Source organism: Wallemia ichthyophaga (assembly GCF_000400465.1).
Source record: "Wallemia ichthyophaga EXF-994 unplaced genomic scaffold scaffold13, whole genome shotgun sequence".
Classification (NCBI taxonomy): domain Eukaryota; kingdom Fungi; phylum Basidiomycota; class Wallemiomycetes; order Wallemiales; family Wallemiaceae; genus Wallemia; species Wallemia ichthyophaga.
The window spans coordinates 121,233-143,918 of NW_008806286.1; the positions used below are offsets into that span (position 1 = coordinate 121,233).

At 46.7% G+C, this 22,686-nt stretch overlaps 9 protein-coding genes across 9 annotated transcripts; 7 read left to right on the forward strand and 2 right to left on the reverse strand.

The window, feature by feature from the left end:
* Window positions 1-127: 127 nt before the first annotated feature.
* On the forward strand, window positions 128-2,938 carry J056_001056 (uncharacterized protein; the record flags this gene model as incomplete). Its single annotated transcript, XM_009270684.1, has 3 exons — window positions 128-1,060; window positions 1,110-1,724; window positions 1,772-2,938. 3 exons carry the CDS (start codon window positions 128-130, stop codon window positions 2,936-2,938), a joined length of 2,715 nt encoding a protein of 904 aa, XP_009268959.1.
* Window positions 2,939-3,176: 238 nt separating this feature from the next.
* On the reverse strand, window positions 3,177-4,158 carry J056_001057 (Thymidylate synthase; the record flags this gene model as incomplete). The annotated part of the gene is made up of 2 exons (XM_009270685.1): window positions 3,177-3,194; window positions 3,241-4,158. 2 exons carry the CDS (start codon window positions 4,156-4,158, stop codon window positions 3,177-3,179), a joined length of 936 nt encoding a protein of 311 aa, XP_009268960.1.
* A 236-nt stretch (window positions 4,159-4,394) lies between these two features.
* Window positions 4,395-5,228, forward strand: J056_001058 (Putative serine/threonine-protein phosphatase C22H10.04; the record flags this gene model as incomplete). Its single annotated transcript, XM_009270686.1, has 1 exon — window positions 4,395-5,228. One exon carries the CDS (start codon window positions 4,395-4,397, stop codon window positions 5,226-5,228), a length of 834 nt encoding a protein of 277 aa, XP_009268961.1.
* Window positions 5,229-5,329: 101 nt separating this feature from the next.
* J056_001059 (uncharacterized protein) lies at window positions 5,330-6,524 on the reverse strand (the record flags this gene model as incomplete). The annotated part of the gene is made up of 2 exons (XM_009270687.1): window positions 5,330-5,926; window positions 5,982-6,524. 2 exons carry the CDS (start codon window positions 6,522-6,524, stop codon window positions 5,330-5,332), a joined length of 1,140 nt encoding a protein of 379 aa, XP_009268962.1.
* A 436-nt stretch (window positions 6,525-6,960) lies between these two features.
* Window positions 6,961-9,372, forward strand: J056_001060 (uncharacterized protein; the record flags this gene model as incomplete). The annotated part of the gene is made up of 3 exons (XM_009270688.1): window positions 6,961-8,849; window positions 8,905-8,980; window positions 9,031-9,372. The coding sequence occupies 3 exons, from the start codon at window positions 6,961-6,963 to the stop codon at window positions 9,370-9,372; spliced, it is 2,307 nt and encodes a 768-aa protein (XP_009268963.1).
* Window positions 9,373-9,549: 177 nt separating this feature from the next.
* J056_001061 (Elongator complex protein 3) lies at window positions 9,550-12,579 on the forward strand (the record flags this gene model as incomplete). The annotated part of the gene is made up of 6 exons (XM_009270689.1): window positions 9,550-9,580; window positions 9,637-9,872; window positions 9,920-11,107; window positions 11,154-11,222; window positions 11,265-11,394; window positions 11,564-12,579. 6 exons carry the CDS (start codon window positions 9,550-9,552, stop codon window positions 12,577-12,579), a joined length of 2,670 nt encoding a protein of 889 aa, XP_009268964.1.
* A 98-nt stretch (window positions 12,580-12,677) lies between these two features.
* J056_001062 (Cullin-4B) lies at window positions 12,678-15,478 on the forward strand (the record flags this gene model as incomplete). Its single annotated transcript, XM_009270690.1, has 6 exons — window positions 12,678-13,130; window positions 13,178-14,331; window positions 14,380-14,605; window positions 14,669-14,912; window positions 14,957-15,144; window positions 15,209-15,478. The coding sequence occupies 6 exons, from the start codon at window positions 12,678-12,680 to the stop codon at window positions 15,476-15,478; spliced, it is 2,535 nt and encodes an 844-aa protein (XP_009268965.1).
* A 235-nt stretch (window positions 15,479-15,713) lies between these two features.
* Window positions 15,714-18,486, forward strand: J056_001063 (60S ribosomal protein L27-A; the record flags this gene model as incomplete). The annotated part of the gene is made up of 3 exons (XM_009270691.1): window positions 15,714-16,118; window positions 17,174-17,953; window positions 17,998-18,486. 3 exons carry the CDS (start codon window positions 15,714-15,716, stop codon window positions 18,484-18,486), a joined length of 1,674 nt encoding a protein of 557 aa, XP_009268966.1.
* Window positions 18,487-18,674: 188 nt separating this feature from the next.
* On the forward strand, window positions 18,675-22,612 carry J056_001064 (uncharacterized protein; the record flags this gene model as incomplete). The annotated part of the gene is made up of 3 exons (XM_009270692.1): window positions 18,675-18,853; window positions 18,901-19,051; window positions 19,127-22,612. The coding sequence occupies 3 exons, from the start codon at window positions 18,675-18,677 to the stop codon at window positions 22,610-22,612; spliced, it is 3,816 nt and encodes a 1,271-aa protein (XP_009268967.1).
* Between the last annotated feature and the right edge of the window lie 74 nt (window positions 22,613-22,686).

Sequence of the window (22,686 nt, forward strand, 5' to 3'; positions counted from 1 at the left end):
CTTGATGAATAATAATTACAAAGATTACGTAGTTGTTTTGTGTGCTTCAACAACCACGTTCACCATGGTTAAACGCGGGATGAGATTTATACCCTTTACATCAACAAAATCATCTTCGAATAATTCAATGTCTTCTAGTAGCAGCTCTGCGCCTAGGATTCAATCGCAGCCGCCGCCTAGCACTGATGAATTCACTTTCACAAAGAAACCACAGAATATCCAACCAGCACCGCCCAAATCACATTCTATACCACCTGATCATAATATCCTCTCTACTCTTCATTCTCATATTCTTTTTCACGGCTTTCTCGCCGGTGTGGGCTCCGATGTGACGATAAAGGTCGCCAAGTGGCACAGACAGTACAAGCTACACAAGATTATCCTCACTCAGTCCACCTTCTTCAATTCTCTCTTCCACGGCTCTTTTGCCGAGACCTTATCCAACGACAAGGCCATTGAGCTCACCTTCGATGATCCAAACATCACCCGCAGCGCTTTCGAGTACTGCCTCGGCTATCTCTATGGCCGTGCTTCTCCACTGCTTCTCCAAGAGAGACTCAAGCCTTCGCCACGCTACCCTCTCACTCCCTCATACCCCACTTTCGATATATCCACAGATACCGATCCAGCCCTCGAAGACGCCCAGGTCGCCACTCCCGAGTTTTGTATGGCCTTGGTAGCTACCTCGATTTACCTCGGCTGTCCATCCATCGCCAACAAGGCCATTAGCTTCATCCTCGCAAGCATCAGCCCTGTGAATATCACAAAGTTCCTCCGTTTCGCTCTCGGTGAGGGTCTCGGTTGCGCCAGGTGCTGGTATGACGGGGAGCAGCATCCCGCTGTTGGGCTGGAGCAGCTCGGTCAGCCCATCGAGAAAGGTCTCGACACCCACATCGAAGCTGCCGAGTCGGAGCAGACGCACAGTGGTCTCGCTACTCCCCTCTCAGCTTCCCAAGAGACTGCCATTGATGGTCTGTCCATCCACTCCACCTCGGATGACGACGATGCGTCTTACGAGTACTCTACCCCTTCTTTCCACTACGGTGCTGCGTCCGATAAGGTGAGTTGTGAGCGTTGTTGCAACAGTATACTCACGCGACACACTACAGATCGGCGAGGCGTGCGTTTGTTGGCTGTCGCGTTGGGCTCTGGACATGATAGAGATCGAGGACATACTAGTGACCGAGTCGGGCGACATCAAGCACCCCAGCGGCTCCATTCCTTTCGCTACGTGGTCCTTAGCAGGCATACCAGCACGTTACATCCGCGCTGTCGTGTCCTCCGATGCGCTCTTCGTCCCTGGTGCCGAATGGCAGCGGTACAAGCTAGCTGCGCGCATAGTCGAGCTGCGTCGACGCCAAAACAAGGGTGCGCTGTCGTATGCGGACGAATGCGAATTCGACACTATGTTCGCAGATGGTATCTACTACACCCACATGACTTTCGAGCAGCTCGCCGCTATTCAGAAGGAGGTGTCACCTACTACCGCACGCCCTTACGTCCCTATTCGTATCCTTCAGCAGGCGCTCTGGGCGCATTGTGAGCTGCGCAACTCGATCGAAGCATTCGCTCTAAGTGGTGCAGGCGCGGACAGAGATTGCGACCTCGGTTTGACGTACAGCTCGTGGGAGATTCGCGAGAAAATTCGCACTAAGGAGGGCAAAGCTTGGTCAGAACGGCGTTTCTTTCCCGTGAACAAGGACAGTACAGACCGACTGGGTGATGTGGGTGGTAATTGATCGAGTATTGAGCTGTCTGACGCGACACACAGGCAGCGTCTATGTACAGCAGCAACGACGAGCTGAACAGATATTCACCGCCGAGCCAAAACCGCAACCAGAACCACGCACAGAGAGAAGAGAGTGAGAATGACGAAGATGCATCGGGGCTTGCGGCATCTACACACGACCCACTCGCCGGTGCATCTCCAGGTTCGCAGCGTCGTCCGCACAGCGAAGCGGAGCTATTCGGTTTGCAGAAGACGCACAGGAACGGTGGAGAAATAGCGCGGCAGATAGAGGCCGACTGCTTGAATTCGGGTGAAGGCGAAGGTGGAGACTCGGCATCGCTCGCTAGTTCATCACCTACAGCCAGACGCGCCCAGGAGGATAAGTGGTCCCTTGTTGAGCCCCTCCGCTTTGCCGTTGAGTATTGGATCAAATCGGAGCTCGCGGCGCGGGAGAAGACCTTCTCGCATGCTGTCTTCTACGCGGGTAGCTACATCAATACGTACATACAGATCAATGAGCAGAAACATAAACATGGTAATCAGCTGGGTATTTACGTTCATCGCCAGTCTATGCATGAACCTTTGCCTTATGCGTCGTCACCGCCTTCGTCGCATGGCAACAATACTGCTTCTCCGCTGCTGTGTAGTGGTGGTGGGAGTGGTGGTGGCTATAATGGTAACGTACCTGTACCGCTTTCCCCCGTACCCACGATGGATACTCTCCTCAGAGTGAACAGTGCTGGGAGCGACGATTCGAATGGGTCGAACAATCCACCTGCACAACCACAGCCACAGCCTCAGCCTCAAACTCAGACGCAGTATCACACCCGCAACCACTCACACTCACAACCACACTCACATCCATACTCACATCCATACTCACACACTCACTCCCACTCACCACCCACCGATACTGCCAAAGTCGGTCCAGGGAAGCATTCAGGCAGTCAGAACGTGCCACACGCAGCGTACAAAGACCCACGCAAAACGCTGCGCGCTTTCTTCACTGTACAATGCTCATCCGGTAACGGCACGGCTTTTACAAAATTCAATAGCGCTCCTGATAGCTTCACCACGTCACAGTCATGGGGATGGAAATCTTCCGTACAGAGATCGTCTGAGTATCTTGCAAATCATGCAATAGGTCCTGACGAGCAGCTGGGCGGCTTGAATTCACTCAGAGCTGTTGTTACTGTGGGGCTGGTTTGAGTGGGAGAGGGGATTTTTGGTTGGCTTTTCTTTACGTATCGCGACTTAGGTCTCTCTGTTCACGACTCACGACTCCTCACACATCCCTCACACCCCTCACATCTTTCAAGCAATGGACTTGCTAACATCTCAGCTTATCTCAGCTTATTTCTGTTGAATACAAAATCTGAAAAGGAACACTATTTTGTATAACTATCGCTCGTTTGCAATACAATCACTCAATTACATATTTACGGTATCACACTGCCATTTGCATCTGCGAAAAGTGAGACAGTAAGCAGAAAGTTATACGGATGACCCACAGGAATTTTAGCATGAGGGTTGTAACCATCAACGACAAAGTCATCAAAGGTGAAGCTGTCGATATCTTGAACGTTCCTCTTGAACTGCAGCTTTGGGAGTGGCCGTGGCTCTCTCTCTAGCTGTGTGCGCAGAGCGTCGATGTGGTTCGAGTATACGTGTGCATCTCCGAGCTGAATGATGAGTTCGTGAGCATCAGTTTGGGTGACATGAGCAATCATGTGGGTCAGCAGCGCGTAAGAGGCTATATTGAAAGGTATACCTAGTCCCAAATCTGCTGAGCGTTGATAGAGGAGGCAAGAGAGTTTCTTTTTCCCGCTTTCGTGGTTGGTATGGCTACTAGCACTATCACCCCCATCACCGCTATTCGGGTCGGTGACGTAGAACTGTGCAAGCACGTGACAAGGCGGGAGAGCCATCTGTGGGATATCCAGAGGGTTCCAGGCGCTCAATATGATACGCCTGTCGTAGGGATTAGTTTTGATAGTATTTATGACCTGTGCGAGTTGATCGACGCCTTCGCCGGTGTAATCGTGAGCTGGGCCTTGATAGGAAGCCCCGAAATGCCTCCATTGGAAGCCATACACGGGACCGAGGTCACCCACTTCTCTATCGTGAAAACCGAGTTTATCGAGAAAGTGTCTGCTGCCATTCCCGTCCCAAATCTTGACGCCCTTATCGCTGAGCTGATTGGCGTGGGTACTGCCACTGATAAACCACAGCAACTCCTCAGCAACACCGCGCCAGAAAACGCGTTTAGTCGTTAGCAGTGGCAGTGTGTTGTCTGAGAGGGTGAAACGCATGTTCTGGGGAGCGAAGAGGGAGATGGTTCCTGTGCCTGTTCTATCGCCGCGACTGTTGCCGTGATCAAGAACACGCCGGATCAAATCGAGGTACGCGTCTTCGTTGAGTAAATCCATTTGTGTTGGTTTTGCAGGTTGCTGGTCGACGTCGAAGAGTTGGGAGTTGTTAGGAGAGATATAAATTAAAAATAAAAGTAATTATGGTGCGTATATTGTAGGTATCTGTAGCACCCACTCACGCCCACGCTCAGCCCTATTTGGATCTCGATGTCTGTATCGAGAAATTACTAAAGAAGCAGCTGCTCGGTGAGGCTCTGATAAAGGAAATCTGCGAGCGTACCAAGCAGGTGCTCATGCGGGAATCTAACGTCGTGCACATATCTGCGCCAGTCACCGTCGTCGGCGATATCCATGGACAGTTCTACGACTTGATTGAACTTATGAGGATCGGCGGGTATTCCCCACACACCAATTACCTTTTCCTCGGTGATTACGTTGATCGTGGTCTCTTCAGCGTGGAGACTATTTCACTCCTCACCTGCCTCAAACTGCGATATCCAGACAGAGTACAGTTGATACGCGGAAACCATGAATCTAGAGCTGTCACTCAGACTTACGGTTTCTACGTTGAATGCCTCAAGAAATACGGCTCTCCCACAGTCTGGACGGCTTTCACGGATATGTTCGACTATCTCACTCTCAGCGTCGTTATTGATAATCGTATCTTCTGCGTCCACGGCGGTCTCTCTCCCTCCATCCACACCCTCGATCAAATAAAGATTATCGACAGGTTCAGAGAAATACCCCATGAAGGTCCTATGGCCGATCTCGTTTGGTCTGACCCTGATCCTGGTAAAGAGGAGTTCGCCATCTCTCCTAGAGGCGCTGGCTACACTTTCGGTTCTCAAGTCGTGAAAAAATTCCTTCAGATGAACGATATGCAGCACATTCTCCGCGCTCACCAACTCTGTATGGAAGGTTACAGTGTTCTCTTCGATGACGAGCTCAGCACAGTTTGGAGCGCCCCCAATTACTGCTATAGATGCGGCAACAACGCTAGTATCCTCGAAGTCGGACCAAATGGCCAGAGACACTTTAATGTCTTTGAAGCTGCACCGGAAAATGAGAGAGATGGTCCTTTACAAATTCAAAATCAAGAAGCTCGGGAGGTCAGTTACTTTTTATAATCATTATCATGTGCATGTGTAATTTAATCAACATATCAATATATCCTACTTTCTACCTATTTATAGTAGTAGCTTGGGTATCATTTATTGCTTTCCTTTGCTTAGGCCAACTCATCTATCAACTTGGCCCGTACTTGCAGAAACTCCTCCCAACGCGATGGCTGATAGGAAGATTTGAAAGCGTCTGTGAAACACCAACGTTGAGACAACAGAGAATTAGATAATGAGTTTTTGTCAGTGCTGTTATCTTTAGCAGTTTCAATACGCTGATGTCTCTGAGCACGAGCAGCGGCCTGACGGGGTGTCTGATTCGACGGTGTTGTGTTCCTCTTGACGGTCTTCTGGGGAGTGGAAGTGATGGAAGTGACTGAAGGTTTCTGGGGAGTAGTTCTGCGCGACTGGAGGTCTTTGAGAGCGTCATTGGTACGAGCGGGACGTTGAGCAGCAGCAGCAGTCTTTGCCGTTTTTATCACAGCCTGTTCCGCTGCATTGCGTCTGCGCTTAGTCGGCGTTGCTAGACTCTGTTCGAGACCGACTTCGCGCTTCGGTGATGTCTTTTCGAGCGTTCGGCCCGTCTTTCTGAGCGCCTCGAGCTGATCGCGCGCGTAGAAATCTGCATCCTCGCAATACTTCCTGAATGTATGACCGGTAAGCTGCCAATCGGAGGCGAATTGATTGCGTGTAGGAAGTTCATCTATCTGAAAGGTGAATGGTGTGATTAGTAGCAGTAAGAATAGTAACGGGTATACACACATTCAATGCGGCAGCCATTGACCAGAATAGGGCACCAATAAGCTCATTCTTATACTGACCCTTTGTATTGTCGATGTAAAGCTGCTGCTTGGCGGGGACAGCGCCCGCATAAAAAGCATCCATCAACTGGGTGACATCATCGATGCGCGACTTTGGCATTTCGAATTCTTCGACAAGTTCATCTGCAGTGAGGGGAATTTTAGAGGCGTCGTTTGGCGCGCTAACTGGGTTAAGTGGATTTTGTGCCTCGGGTGCCTCTTGTGGAACAAGAAGCTTCCTGCACGCTTGAACAACCAATTGAAAGTCCTTGGGACGGATTGCAGATCTGGAAAGAGCGATAGACTCATCGAATTGGCTGGATAATCCTTGTTGCTCTGCTGCCAGCATCGTACAGACCCAGGGAATAGCTGTGGTACCACCTTTGAGCTCGTGTGAGCCACCTGGCTTTGTCGCCTTCCTCGCAGCTCTACAGAATTTATCGGCTGTGACTATGATTGTGTCATCAACGACGTCTACAAGTGATTTACGTTCGATACGTTCCATTGGTGGTGGTGAGTTGGAAAGGGAGTGTAACACGTAGATATATTTTGTTTATTTAAAGTCATATTTACATTTACATTTACTTTTAATTCACATCTCCAGGCTGTTTGCTACATCTTCAATGTGTGCTACGTGTTCAGGCATTTGTAAATATAACTATAAGTTTAAATACAAAAACACGAAAATAAATATAAAACGCGCTTATTCCATCTTTACAACATTCCCGCGCTCATTCTCGTCGCTAGTTTGAGTTGGGGATGTATAAAGTGATTGGACGTGATTGGTGAGTAATTTGAAATAATGCAAGTACAATTAAACAATTTCCTTTACTCAGATTCCATCCGCCTCCACACGCGATCTAGAACTTGTCATCTCCGCAGTTACCACGTTGAACCTCGACTTCCATCAGCCACCAAACTCAGTTTAAACTTGCAACCCCATGAAACCGTCTTTGCTACCGTTAGACGCTGGCCCAAGCGCTGTTCTCGAGAAGAGGTTGCTCGAATCGAGGAACAAGTCCAAGTACTTCACTACTTATGTATTCCGTATACCATTTAGCCATCGCTCAATCCCAATTCCCATCCCAAGGGTTTTTGAGCTTCTGGTTGACGATTCTCCACCTCAACATATCTCCACGCGTTCCAGGCGATCTGAGCGTACTTTTCACTCCAAATTGAAGCTTTTGTTTCTCTTGGTTGTAGTTGCTTTCGCTGCAACTTTCATTTTTATCTCTTTCCTTCAAAAAGTGGCTCAAGATCATCAAATTGAACTTCCTTCCCCTTTTCAAGCCGCAACTACACTCCAATTCACCAACGATGAGCTTAAATTGTTTTGGTTGGCTGAAATTGACGCTGGTCGCTATCCTTCCAGTAGAAAACTCCCTGATTCCCTTCAATTTGACGATTACATCAAGAATCCTGCATTACCTACTTTCGAATACTTAGCACCTATCGTACAATCCCAAATCTTATCTTATTCTGATACCTCCACTTCTACTTCCCCTTACCCTCTCAACAACTCTGTTATCCCTATGGGTCCTAATCGCTACTACTACCACAGGGATAGCAGAGGCTCGGCTTATCCACCCCGCCCTATTCCATACTCTGCACTCGATTTGGATGTTGTTATGGAACACTGCGATTTTTCTACCCATCAATACGTTAGAGATTGTCTTGAGGTTCTCACTGTTGGTGCTGGTTTAGATGTTGGTAACCACATTCACAGAGGAAAGCTCAACAATTGGTTGCACCACTTTACCACAAGCAACCCTCCTCAACAGAACCTCTCAAGTCTTCCTCAAATGAATCAGGATAAACAGAGTGACAGTTGCGATCCAGAGAATCCAAGGATTTTTCACATGTTTTGGGCAGGTCCTTTCACAGACAAGCCTTATCTTGCTCTTCTTTCATTCCTTTATACGCAGAATCTTGGTTTACACGTCAAGAAGGGCACAGAGCAAAGTCAACCTGAAGCTTGTAAACCACAATTCTGGGTGTGGATCAATCCAGGACCTGCTTCTTCAATACCAAACTCGAATGCCGTCACAAATATGTTCGAATCTCTTACGGCAAATCCATGGAGCTCGCCATTCCTTCATGATCGTTTCAACAAGTCGATCAAGTTCAAAATGTGGAACACTACCGAGCAACTTGACGGTGTGCCAGAGCTTGCGCCATACTGGAGAAATCATGAGTTATTCAACTCTGGCGGTGTGCGTTATGGTAGTCCAAAGAAGCAAGAGAATCAATCACAGCCAAAAAAGAATGAACAGGTAGATGAACAAAGAAAGAATCGTGAAGCAGAGGAGGACGATGCTGCACAAGCAGCTGCAGAGAAAGTTGAAAATAACAAAAACACCCTAAATGCCCCAGTTGGGGGGTTGGATGAGGAAGATGGTACAATGGAAAATAGAGTTGGATCAACATCTGATTCTAACTATGATCGTATCACTGTGGTTCTTTCGGATATGGCTAGATTCATACTCACGCATCGCTTCGGTGGTATCTATATTGACGCTGATACACTCTTTTTGAGAGATTGGGAGGAACTTTGGGGATGGAGTGGTGCATTCGCGTATAGATGGTCAAGACTTGAAAGTTATAACACAGCTGTGTACAAGATGCACAAAAACTCTCAACTCGGTAGCTTCCTCTTCAAGACGGCATTAGCGAATGGGTTTGATTTCCATCCTATGACGATTAGTAAATACACTAGAGAAGCGCAACTCGATAATTTGCTGCTGCGACTTCCGGACGCCCTCTTTGATTCTGCGTGGCTCAACACGGAGAATTTCCAGATGGACCGGCCGCCGTTCCCATTTTTAAAGGAGTGAGTTGGGTGGAGTTGGAGTGTGAGAGAGGTTTTGAGCTTACAATTATTTTAGGTTTAAGCATCTCTTTGAAACACCTCCATTAGACTCGTCAGCACCGTCAGCTGGTGGATTTGAATCATTTTACAGAGTGAGCATGGTGTTTGTTGAGTTGATTATAATACTCATAAGAATAATTAGGGTGCTTTTTCTTACCACTTCCACAACCACTGGTGGTTGCCTTTCGATCCATCGCGGAATTTCCCAGATCTTGGAACAAGATTTTCAGCTGGAGAGGAGATAGCTCGCAGCGAGCTGAGGAAGGGTGCCGGAGCAGCGCCTGTGAATCCAGGGCCAAAGAAGCCATCGAAGCAGGATGATTTGCAGCACGCATTTGCAGGTGATAAAGATAGGACAATAGAGATGGAGGAATCACAGACGAGCGAGGAACATGATCTCAGCTGGTCGACGATAATCAAGCGTACATTTGAGGCGTATATCCGTGGGGAGCGGCCTAATATGTATGGAGAGTACATTGCGTGAGTGTTCGATCAGGTTTAAATACACATAACACACCTAACACACTGCACAGATGGTAGATAAAAGATACATTGATACATTTTATAGTTTGTATTATTTTGTTTAATAATAGTTTATATATTTTTATTTCAAGCGTCTTCTGCGTGTTGACATAGCTACAATCGTTATCTACAATCCATCATGGTCCTCAGTTCGCTCAACGAGACAGATGGTATGTTAAATTAAAATAATTAATTTAAATTTTAATGTTGATTTTAACTTTCTCAGGGCCATCTCAGGCTTCTCAGATGCTTCTCGTTTCCCAGGCAATTGTATCTGAGCTGGTCCACGCCCAGGAAAAGGGATTATCTGTAAATCTGAATGATGTCAGAGTTAAGCAATGCAAAAAGCTCAGAGTTACTGGAATGCCCAAGCTCGTTGACATTATTTCCGCAATTCCCGACGAGCACAAGAAGACACTACTGCCGATGCTCAAAGCCAGACCAATTAGATCTGCTTCTGGTGTGAGTCGTTGTGACTTGCTTACTTCCTCTTGCTCACCTCTCCTCAGATCGCCGTCGTCGCTCTAATGTGCAAGCCTCACAGATGCCCTCACATCGCCATGACAGGCAATGTCTGTGTGTATTGTCCAGGTGGCCCAGATTCAGACTTCGAATACAGCACACAATCTTACACAGGCTACGAGCCAACGTCTATGAGAGCCATTAGAGCGCGCTACGACCCCTACGAGCAGTCTAGAGGACGTGTCGAGCAGCTCAAAATGCTCGGCCACAGCGTCGATAAAGTCGAATATATTATCATGGGTGGTACTTTCATGTCCATGCCTGAAGACTACAGGAACAAATTCGTCGCTCAGATGCATAACGCGCTCAGTGGCTACACGGGTACTGACATCGACGAGGCTGTCTCGTATTCTGAAAGGGCAAACACTAAATGCGTCGGTATAACTATCGAAACGAGACCTGATTACTGCTTGAAACCTCACCTAAGCCAGATGCTTAGATATGGATGTACTCGATTGGAAATTGGTGTTCAATCTGTTTATGAGGATGTTGCACGTGATACTAACCGTGGTCATACTGTTCGAGCAGTTTCAGAGAGTTTTCATTTAGCCAAAGATGCTGGTTACAAAGTTGTCGCTCATATGATGCCTGATTTGCCTAATGTCGGTGTTGAACGTGATTTAGAACAGTTCAAGGAATATTTCGAGAATCCTGCGTTCAGATCTGATGGTTTGAAGATCTATCCGACGTTGGTTATTCGTGGTACTGGATTATATGAGCTTTGGAGGACTGGCAAGTACAAGAACTACACGCCGAATGCGCTTGTGGATATAGTCGCGCGCATTCTAGCACTCGTTCCTCCATGGACGAGAGTTTATCGTGTACAACGCGATATACCAATGCCGCTGGTTTCTTCTGGAGTTGAAAATGGCAATTTGCGCGAGATGGCCCTCGCAAGAATGAAGGATTTTGGTACAGAGTGTCGCGACGTCCGATACAGAGAGGTCGGTATACACGAGATACACCACAAGGTGAGGCCATCGGAGGTAGAGCTGATCCGCAGGGACTACACGGCAAATGGTGGCTGGGAGACGTTCCTGTCTTACGAAGATCCGGAAAAAGATATACTCGTCGGGTTGCTCAGACTGAGGAAATGCTCGGAGGAGGGTACATTCAGAAAGGAGCTTGTAGATACAGATGAGAAGACGGGACAGAAACGCTACGCGTCTATGGTCGTGAGTTGGCGTGAGTAAAATTTGCATTCACTGAAACATTCCGCAGAGAGAGCTACATGTGTACGGTACAGCTATACCGGTGCACGGACGTGATCCAACCAAGTTTCAGCATCAAGTGAGTTGAGTACTGCGCATTTAATTTAGCTGACCGTGATAGGGTTTCGGAACACTGCTGATGGAGGAAGCAGCGAGGATCGCCAAAGAGGAGCACGGCAGCCATAGGCTGGCTGTAATTTCAGGTGTGGGGACTAGAGATTACTATAGACGACTGGGATATAAGCTGGATGGTGTGTATATGGTGAAAGATGTTTGAAAGGAGTAGTGTAAAAGATATTTAAATATATATTGAAATTACACTAATGACGTAAATGATATTCGCAGCTGCTGCGTATCTCGCCGATATTTTTTAATTTTTCCGCAGTAGAACTAAATGATTTAGCTCAATGGGCTTCGCAGCAACAGCCAAGAGGAAATCAAGAGAAAACGCGATGAGTGGAAACCAGGATCAGATTGAGATAAAGACGCTCGAGACAGAGCGTAGGAGCAGTCCACCACCAGCACCAGCACCGCAATCACACAAGCCAAAACTGAGTCCATACGTTATCATCCCCATTTGGATAGCACTCAGCTCAAGCGTAATACTCTATAACAAAGCAATCCTCGATTCTTTCCACTTTAAATATCCCGTCTTCTTAGTCACATATCATTTGACGATTTCTACTATCGGTACACGGGTTTTAGCAAAATTCACCAATCTATTGCCAGATTTGAAAGATGTAAATATGACAAAGGAAATCTGGGTTAAGAAAATACTCCCAATTGGTGTCTTCTTCTCCGGTTCTCTGATCTTTTCAAACACGGCGTATATGTACCTGAGTGTATCGTTTATTCAGATGCTTAAGGCTTTTACTCCGGTGGCTATCCTCGTTGTCTCCTCTGCATTCGGACTTAGCGCAATGGACAAGAAGACATTCGGTATCGTATCAATGATCTCATCAGGTGTCTGTATCGCTTCATTCGGTGAAGCTGCCTGGAATACAACTGGTTTCGCTGTACAAGTCATAGCTATCCTATTAGAAGCTTCAAGATTAGTCATGATTCAACTCATCTTGACTAATTTGAAGATGAGTCCACTCACATCAATGTACTTCTTCGCTCCAGTGTGCGCTGTTATCAACGCATGTATCCTACCATTCACAGAAGGCTGGGCACCTTTCGTTCACTTGAAGGATCTAGGGGGTATTGTTTTAGCTACCAACGCATCAGTCGCATTTGGATTAAATGTCGCAGCTGTTTTCTTGATTGGTGCTGCATCTTCATTGGTGCTCACACTCGCAGGTATTGGTAAGGATCTACTGTTGATTGCAGGATCTGCTATCATATTCGGTGGCTACCCAACTGTACTTCAATTATTTGGTTACTCGATTGCTCTAGGTGGTCTTGTCTTATTCAAAACCCAAGGTAAGAAGTAAAAAAACCTTAATCAAGTTTTTATTATTTGTAATTTTCATGAAAATAGACGTATATTGCATCATAATTCTGTTATCCTTGTTATCCTACAATAGCCATGATGAAATTTGATAAAGTTGATGGATTTCAATTAGGACAGGGGAATTTTAATGTAAATAATACTTCCAACACCCCACCATCAAAGCGCCAGAAGATATCAGATAGCGATCGTAGCCATCATAAGCCGGGATCAATCACTCTCCAGCTCAAACCCCTATCACTCCGTTCTCCCCCCAAATCCCACGAAAGCAACTGCTACAGATCGATTACTAACTTTATTGGCTGCTTGATTGATAATAACCTCCCTAATCATCTCAAAGTTGAAACTCTACAGTCAAATGTAAGAGATTTGATGAGGATTTATCTCAAATCTTCGGATTTGTATGGCTTTATATTGAGAGAAGTACGCAGAGGTTTGGCTGCTCTCAAACCTCAATCATTCAATCAGGACGAGCATTCTGGTCTATTTATTCGCAGTATCAGTGAAATCTACTCAAAATCAGAAAGCTGGATGGTGCGTTTGATTGCTCTACTCTCAATTTATCTAACAATCTCATTTAGAAAGTTATCAGATACGTCTTTGCTGATCTCGATAGATGTTATGCCTCCAAAACGTCTGGTGTGCAACCGTTTCAAGTTCAAATAGAACATCTGTTTAGAGAAATTATCCTCAATGACTCTCATATCTATAAATGGCTTTTTATCGATCTGAACAATTGCCTGGTAAAAGTCAGACAATCTCTTAGTTTCCTCACAAACATACACCATCCCGAGGGATCAATCGAAAAAGCTATAAACACATCAAATCAACTCAACGAGCTTGTTCAAGTACACAACCTCTACCAGCTCGCTAAATGTCTCGATTGGGAGCTGCCGGCCATTGCAAATGTCTATCTCCAGACTATGGATGATGTAATCGAAAAGGTATGCGGAGTCGCTGTTGATCAGTCTCTCAAGGTCAATGATGTGGTGAACAAAATCTACTTGCACAATTCCTTTGAGGATGCAGTGAGTTGGAGGATCGATGAGCACTTTAGTTGGGACAACAGAAATCATATGGCTAGAAAATACTTGTCACTGACTTTCGACGGTATAGTTAAAGCAGGAGTTGAGGAATTAATACCATATAGCTGGAATAACTCATCCAACAGAAGCACCATTGAGTACAATGAGATACCATCAATAACAACACCCAAGATAAGCTTGACAAGGGAGCTAAATGAAATAATCAGGCACACACCCTACAAAGAAGACTTTGATCTGCTGCTGCTGGAGAGAATCAACATCGTGATCAAGATGTTTGTGTCTAACGAGGAGAATGATCAGTATTTAATACTCGCCTTAATTGGAACTCTCAGAGAACTGAATAAATTCTATAGCCATGTGTTTGACATTCCCATCACATCAAGTTACTCGCAGTATAAGGAATCTTTCTCCAAGGGTTTACAGTTCAGAGCTAACAAGCCTGCCGAGATGATTGCAAAATTTTTGGATAGTCTGCTCAAAGATAAACGCGGACAGGGCGAGAATATGGAGAAGGTGGTTGATGGAGCTGTTGAACTTTTCCGTATTGTCAAAGATAAGGATATGTTTTCGGCATTCTACACACTCTCATTAGCAAGAAGACTTGTGAAGAATACTTCAGCTTCCAATGATAATGAGAGGGATTTAATCAGTAGAATTACCAAAGTAGCTGGATCAGATTTCACTCAGAAGTGAGTTGACTTTGCTTCTTAGGAAGAGATATTAACGCGCTGATGTAGCTGGGAAGAGATGATGAAAGATATTGAGATTTCCGATGAAATTTCGAACAAATTCAGAGATGCTCATCAGACGAAACTCCAAAGAGCTACCATCGTCCAAGCTGCAAGATGGCCATTTAAGGGGCAGCATCTTTCGCTGAGGGTGAAGGATATGGCAGATAAGGATGCATCAGAAGTTGCTAAACAGGCGCATATCTCACAAGGTGATGTAACGATACCGCAATGGGTGAGTGTTTGATTATCGGGAGGATGTCAACTAAATTATTAAACAACACAAACAACTCCACAGATGACAGAAGAGTTGGTCGAATTCACTCAGTATTATCAGGGCGTACATGCCAACAGATGTCTCACATGGAACCATTCCTTGGCTGAGGTTAGTTTGAACGGCGAGTTTGAATCGAACGGAGGCGAGAGGAGTGAGAAAGAGATAATAATGCCGCTACCTGCTTCACTGATATTGATGGTGTTCAATGATAAAGACGAGGGAGAGAAAGTAAGTTACGATGAGCTAGCACAATCAACTGGACTACGTGGGTCAACATGTTAGTTTCTCTAACCTGCTTACACGTCACAGCCGAGGGAGAGCTGAAGAGGATGCTGCAATCGCTGTCATTCGGTAAAGTAAAGCTGCTGCAGAGGTTCAAGAAGAAAGATAGCTGGGCGGGCAAGGAGATAAAGTCGAGCGATAGCTTTGCAGTCGTGAAGGTGCTCGAGCATCCAAGAAAGAGGTTTAGACTGCCGATCATAACGGCCGAAGTAGATGTAAGTGGGGGTGGTAAATGCGCTCGTGCGCACATGATTAACTAGCAGCTGATATGACTCTCAGGTCGAAGAATCTAAAGAAACGACAGCTGAAGTTGAGTCAGCTAGAGTGTTTGCATTGCAAGCATCTGCAGTGAGAGTCTTAAAGGCTAGGAAGAAGATCAATGTGAATGAGCTTATCCACGAGGTGATTGCGGATATTGAGAAAAGATTGACACTGAAGAATGAGATGGGATTGGCGAAGCAGATTAAGCAGACGATTGAAGGGCTGATTGAGAAGGATTATGCAGAGAGGATAGAAGGGCAAAGAAATATGCTACAGTATGTCGCCTAGAATAGGTGTAGACGAGATGAATGTATTAAACGCTTAAAATGTCTAACAAGTGTGATGAGTTGTGAGTGAGATAAATTTTACCAAAAAGGGAGGAAGAGAAGGACCAGAGTGGGTATTGCATTTATCTAGAATAAAACAAATAGATTCGCTGGTGTAAATATAATTTTTTACAAATTATTTTTATCAAGAAGATTTGACCACGCTTCTTGACGCTCGTCGGTCAAAGACTTCAAGGATGCCAAAAATATTCAAGTCAGGCAAGGTTTGCGTAGTCTTGAGTGGTAGATACGCAGGTAAAAAGGTTGTCGTGATCAAGCAATTCGATGAAGGCACCAAGGAGCGTCCATACGGCCATTGCTTGGTTGCGGGTGTTGAGCGTTACCCATTGAAGGTGCACAAGCAAATGGGTGCCAAGTTGATTGAGCGTCGTTCAAAGGTGAAGCCATTCATCAAGTCAATCAACTACAACCACTTGATGCCAACCCGTTACGCACTTGAACTTGAAGGCTTGAAGGGTGTTGTATCCCCAGAGACCTTCAAGGAGCCAACTCAACGTGAAGATGCTAAGAAGCAGATCAAGAAGCTCTTCGAAGAGCGCTACCACAGTGGAAAGAACCGCTGGTTCTTCCATGCTTTACGCGTGAGTAATGTGTTGAGTATACAAGTGAAAAAGCTAATGAAAACCTTAAACAGTTCTAATCTCAATCATCAACACTTGATTGTCTGTAAATTGAATGAATGCAAATTGGTTCAGTCGTTACAAAGAGTATCTACCTGATCTTTCATGTGTGTCGTGTGTTAGTGTGTAAGCAGGAGCGTAAGTATCATTATCTATTCTAAGATGGGGGTTCTTCTGTGTGTTGTGGATAGAGCCTAGAGAGGTATAACCATGATCATATAAAGGGCAGTAAGGAATTTTGAAATGAAGAAGATAGTCCCAAATCTGTTGGTAGCTGGTGTGTAGAATTGGATGTACTCTAAGTATCCTAGGCCAATCACTATCAGTGTAAGACATAGTGTCCAAGTCATGTCCATTTGGATCTGTAGCACGTGTTCCGATGAAGATGACTTTAATATTCTTTGAATCATTTATGAAATCATTCAAACCATCTTTCATCGGCTTATTTGAAGTGTATATGTCTAAATTAAATGTCTTTTTCGATTCCTCGACGAACTGATCAACCTGAGTAAAGTTATCTTGTGTTCTAATGTATAAACTCTTTGTAGGCGTTGAGATTGATAATTTTCGTTTAACATTGCTTATTATTGATGCTAACACTGTACAATCCTTACCACCATTGAAGCTTAATGAGATATCTTTAGAATCAAAGGATTTATAAGTATCTTCAATTAGCTTTGTTGCCACTTCCATCTCCGATTATATATCTCCAAATGACTTCAAAATTACAAGCAGATAAAGACTATCTACTATACCTGTTAATGACAAATTTTTTATTATTTTGGATTATCTACAACTACGATATTTCGATTATAATCTCTATTTTCATCTTAATTTTAATTTCCTTCATTTACTTAATTTATTACTCACTCATTTTATTTAAACATTCCTAATCCGACGCTTTGGGAATTCAAGGTTACGACGCAACTACGATGAAGTTATTTTGCAGTTTGCTGGTGTTGGCACCTTTGATATACGCTAATCATCAACACGCACACAATCACTTACACCATAAGCTACACAGAAAGCAAGATGAGACATCAAGTACCTCTTCATCATCACCTACAGCCACGTCCACCACCGCCACCACTACGTCCATTCAGTCTGGTACAACTGGTACTGGCGGTACTTTCACTCATATTCCAAACTCATCTGACATTCCCCTCTCCTCCATTCTCCCTGGCATGAACTTATCCGGGAAAACCATGTCAATGCCTACAACAGCCTCTCCAGGCCAAATTCCATTCTCTCACGCTCCTCCATTGCCCTCTTCAACCCCTGTTCAAGCTGAATACCCTGAAATGGACAAGATTCCTCCCGTCGATCACCCTCAAGTTCAAGAATGGATTTCTCAAATTGACTGGGACAAGGTTCCCGACTGGTCTGTCAACGAAGGAGAAGCTTCTTGCTCTGAAAATCCTGATTCCAGGGACGAAGCTGGTCCCGATCAGCGCTGCTGGTGGACGTGCGGTAGTTGTACTGCGGATGATGACATCACTCAATGCCCAAATAAGCATGACTGGGGCTTGTCGTACGATGATGGTCCTTCGCCGTACACTACTACCCTTCTCAACTACCTCGCTGAACAAGAAATTACCTCCACCTTCTTCATCGTCGGTTCAAGAGCTCTTTCACGTCCTGACATGCTTCGTGCTGAGTTAGTCCTTGGACATCAACTCTCTGTGCACACCTGGTCACACCCTCACCTCACCACTCTTTCAAACGAGGAATTAGTTGCTGAACTTGGATGGACTAAGAAAGTTATTCACGAAGTAACCGGTTTGACTCCAAATACTGTGTGTTGTTTACACTCATTTTTATTATTACTAATACAAAACAGATGCGTCCCCCATACGGTGATATCGATAACCGTGTTCGTGAAGTCTGTCGTCAGATGAACCTCACTCCAATTATTTGGACAACTGCTCAAGTCGACGGTCAGGAACTCACTTTTGACACTAACGATTGGAAGATTGCAAGTGGTGATGTCACCACTAACAAGTCATACGAGACGTTCGAGAAGATCTTGGACTCCTCGGACGAAATGGACCACGGATTCATCGTCCTTCAACATGACTTATACCAGCAAGCCGTTGAGTTGGCTGTGGCGTATGTCTTACCGGACGCCTTGCAACGCCAGCCAGAGCTCAACCTCTTGTCTGTTATCGACTGTCTCCAAAAGCCACAAACTGAGGCCTACATTGAGACTTCTTCCAACGAAACAGCACCAAGTGAAGTTGGTGCTGGTGGTTCTTCAGCTAGCAAAGTATTCATTTCAATTACAAAACTTTCCATCGCCGTTGCAATCACTACCCTTTTCCTCTGTTGATATAAATTGGATTATTTAACGTTTACATGGCTTATTACTTAATTTATTTTTTTATCTCTTTTCCTCACTTTCACTTTTCTGTTTAATGATCTTGTTCAAAATAGCTACATTCCTGTTTTTGCTTTTTTTTTCCAGTGAGGAATGCACGTGAAAATAAAAAGCGACGCGTAGATTAGAGAGTGAATACCATGGCTGATTGTGATGCAAGATGCGATGATGAGTACAGCAGCCTTCTCAACCAGCTTTATCTCTCGCTAGCTATTGGTGGATCATCGCTAATCCTGTTTGAGACTTTCTTGAGGCTGAAGAGACGTGATATGCCGACCGGCGACGATCAATATAGATCAGAAAAGTATATATTTGGGTAGTAAGTGTGGATTTCTAGCTGTTATAGTCCACTAAGCCATCCCCCAGCCTCTACCGCTTCAAATCGTTTCTCGATCCGCCGTCGGCAGCGCATCCCAAATGGCCGCTAAAGTGGATAATCCAGGTAATGATGCTGGGAAATGAGGAGATAATAAGAAAATTGGGAGGAGATGCAGCGGCGTATATTCACTGGCTAAGGGTGTGTTGTGAGTGTGGGTTATGACGAATGTCTTAATTTTGACGCGTGCGAGTAGTATGTTTCACCTTATCGCAGACACTCACGATGGTGCCGATACTGCTACCGATACACTTTCACTTCAGCTCATCGGGTGCGTCGTCATCGATGAACACAGCATCGCTCACCCACCTCATTGAAAATGAGAGCGGGGAGCGACTGATTTATGTGCATGTAATCCTCTACATATACACATCGATCTCATGGCTCGTCGCACTGCTGTGGCTTATCAACGGCACTATCAGTATTCGCGAGAAGCTGGCGTACATGTCGGCGGATAACGCAGAGCAGGAGGAGCAACAGGCACAGACACAGGCGCACAAGTCTAAATCAATCTTGGTTACAAATATACCAACACGTCTGCGCGATGAGCGCATCCTCGCGTCGTATTTCGCCTTCTACCTGAACAGATTTAAGAAGAAGAAGACGACGGTGAGCAGACGGTCGTCTATTGCATCATTTACGAGTTTCATTGAGCGTTTGGATGGTGGTAGCGGGGGCGTAGATGTGGATGCAGAAGGAGGCAGCAGCCGTCGCAGCTATCACAGCCATCACAGCCATCACAGCCATCGCAGCCACATAAACAACCACATAAACAACACAGACCACCTCGAAGACATCACAGACGCGCATATTGAAGATGTATGCATAGTACGCAAGTACGATAGTCTCGTCCAGCTCAGAAGGAAACATGCGGACTGCACCAAGCGGCTAGAGCTGGCATATATGGGACTAGCGAAGCGGGTGCTTGCGCATGTCGAGCGCAGGCTATCTCAGGTGAATGGGGAAGGGTGGAGTGGAGAAGATGAGGTACTCGTCCAAGAGCTAGCGGGGTTTGTGCGTAAACGAGGAGTATCTCAAGCAACATGCACGAGCAGAATCTCACAAGCCGTTCGCGGTGCACTCAACAAGCTGCTGCGACGCGAAGATTCTTTCGTACGCTTCACTGACTCACCTGATTCGGACAAGACGCGCGCGTATACACCCACTCATAACACCATTTGGGACGCACTTCTCCTCCTCCCCTCACACACCCTCGAGCCGTTCCAGTCGCGGATACGCGTGAAGCCGCTGATACAGAGTGTGGTCCGAGGGGCGCGAGGGGCGCGAGGGGCGCGCCCGGAGAGCACTATCCCGGATATACATTACCTGACGCACAAACTGCGTCTGCTCACAAAAAGCGTGGAGCAAGTGCAGATGGAAACACCAGCCGTGTTCCCGCCGACTTCTACAGCTTTCGTTACATTCAGGGGCGTGGCTGATGCTCGAATTGCGTGTAGGAAGCTCGCAAGTCACCCTACACGCCCACACGCATGCATTGTCGCCCCGGCGCCCTTTTACAGCGAGATTGAGTGGGATGTGGCCATCTCATCCCAGTCCAAGTCGCTCACGCTGCGCGCGCTCATTATCAAGATCGGAGTGTGGGGGTTCATTCTCTTCTACATTATCCCGATGGCCGCGCTGTCGTCGCTATTCAGCATCGAGCGCGTGCGCAACGTCAGCGAGCGGCTGGGGAGGTATTTCGACAGACACGAGCGACAGGCAGAGTGGTTCACGACCATCCTTCCTACACTCATCGTCGCGTTCATTTCGCTGATGATGCCCGCTATTCTGTTCGGGATCGGTAAAAAGGCAACGCCGCACCTCACCCTAGGACGAATGCACGATCAGATCTTCCATCGCTACTGGGTGTTCATGATTACGAATGTGCTTATCACTTTCTGCATCGGCGCGGCGACCTTCCGATTTATTCTCGAGTCTCTTTCGGGCAGCGCATCCGGCATGTCTATCCTCAATCGTGTTTATCTCAGTTTCCCACAAGCGGCGCCGTTTTTTGCAAGCTGGTCAATCTTGCAGACGAGTATTCAGAATCTCGTGCAACTTGCCCTGATCGGGCTACCGCTACTGACATTTTTCTTGGTCACCTTGCGCGCGCAGACGCCGCGACAACGTCAGGCCGCTACGAATGCGCGCACCCCCGATTACCATGTATTCTGTTCAAACACGCTACTTGTAGTAAGTGTATGTCTCGTGATGGGGGTTTTCAATCCGCTCGTGATCCCTTTCACGCTGGTGTATTTCATTGCTGCCAACATTGTCTACCGCAACCAGTTGTACCACGTCTACTCACGGCGGGTGTACGACACAGGTGGTCGTCGCATTGCAGTGCGCTGTTTCCGCTACGGCATGGATGCTCTGTCCGTGTCTCAGACGGCTTTCTTCGCTTTCCATCTGGTGCGTTATGAGGATGGCAAGCAGGCGGATGCGAGGACGTATGCAGTCATTATTGGCGTGCTCTTCGCTCTCACCCAGCTCGCGAAACTGCTCATCACAAGACAGGTCAAAGCCCGCTTCGATGCACTAGAGCTGCTTGATGCGTTGTGGAGGAACGGCGAGTCACTCGCTTCGACGCAGGTGCAGTCTCTCAGTGGCATGACGCTCGAGATGCGCTACGCGGAGCATGTCGAGGAGACGCGCAGCAGCCGCGCTTTGACGGGGGAGAAAGGCAGTGGAGATGCGCGGTGGTCGTACAAACTGCGCAACTTCCTCCTCTGCTCACACTTTACCCCCTCAGCTCTCCTGCGCGATCTGCGCAAGGAGACGCGCGGTCGGTTGTCGAACCTCAGGCGTAAGTGCGTGCCGATCGTGTCGCGCTCCAAGAAAATCCCCAAGGAGATACTGGCACAGGGGGGAAGAGATAGAGGGGAGAGAGTGGGTGGACAGAGTGAGTTAGATTCAGATACAGCGGAGCTAGGCGAAGTGCTCCATGTCGATGAGACACCACAAGCCCCACTATTCACCTCGCAGATGCGCAGCGACAGCCATATATTCACTGCGCTGAGTGTGGATAACCTCAATAAGGCGAGCAATGAAGATAGTGGTTATGGGAATGTGAATGGGAATGGCCCGAGCAACAGCAACAGCAATAGCAACAAGGACAACACCCCCACTCAAACAAACAAAGGCATAAAGCTGATACACAAACTCAACCCAATCAAGAACATCTCTGCTAAGCTAGACACGCGCAATAACCGGATAGACAAGGTAGGGTTGACAGAGGTGGAATCAGGAGAAGAAGGGCGGGAGATGCAAGTAGTGAAGCATGTTCGGAGGGCGTTGAGGAGTGATGCGCCGGACGAAAGCACACGGTACCACTGTCCATTCTATTATGAAAATTTGCAGCCTTTTCTTCTCCTGCCGAGAGACCCACGGCGGAATATCGACCTAGACGATCTGGTAGAGCTGCATTACGGGGGCGGTAGTGTCGGGTGGATGGAGCGCGAGGATGAGGCGGAGGAGGACTCGGGCTTGGACAGCAATAGCAATGGCAGCATCAGCAGCCACGCCACCTCTATCACCACCGCCAGCTCCACGAGCACCACCAACTACGAGCATATCAGCCTGTCGAATATGCACAGAACGCACACAAGTCACAGCGCTCGATACAGTCAGACATTCAGAGACAGTCTCAGCCCGAAGCTGGGGCGGAGGTGGATGGAGAGCGAGGATGAGTTATTTACTTGATGTATTTGAATTTACTTGATGTATTTGAATTTAATTCATGTATTTTATGTTTCTGTGTGGTCTTCTCGCACGAT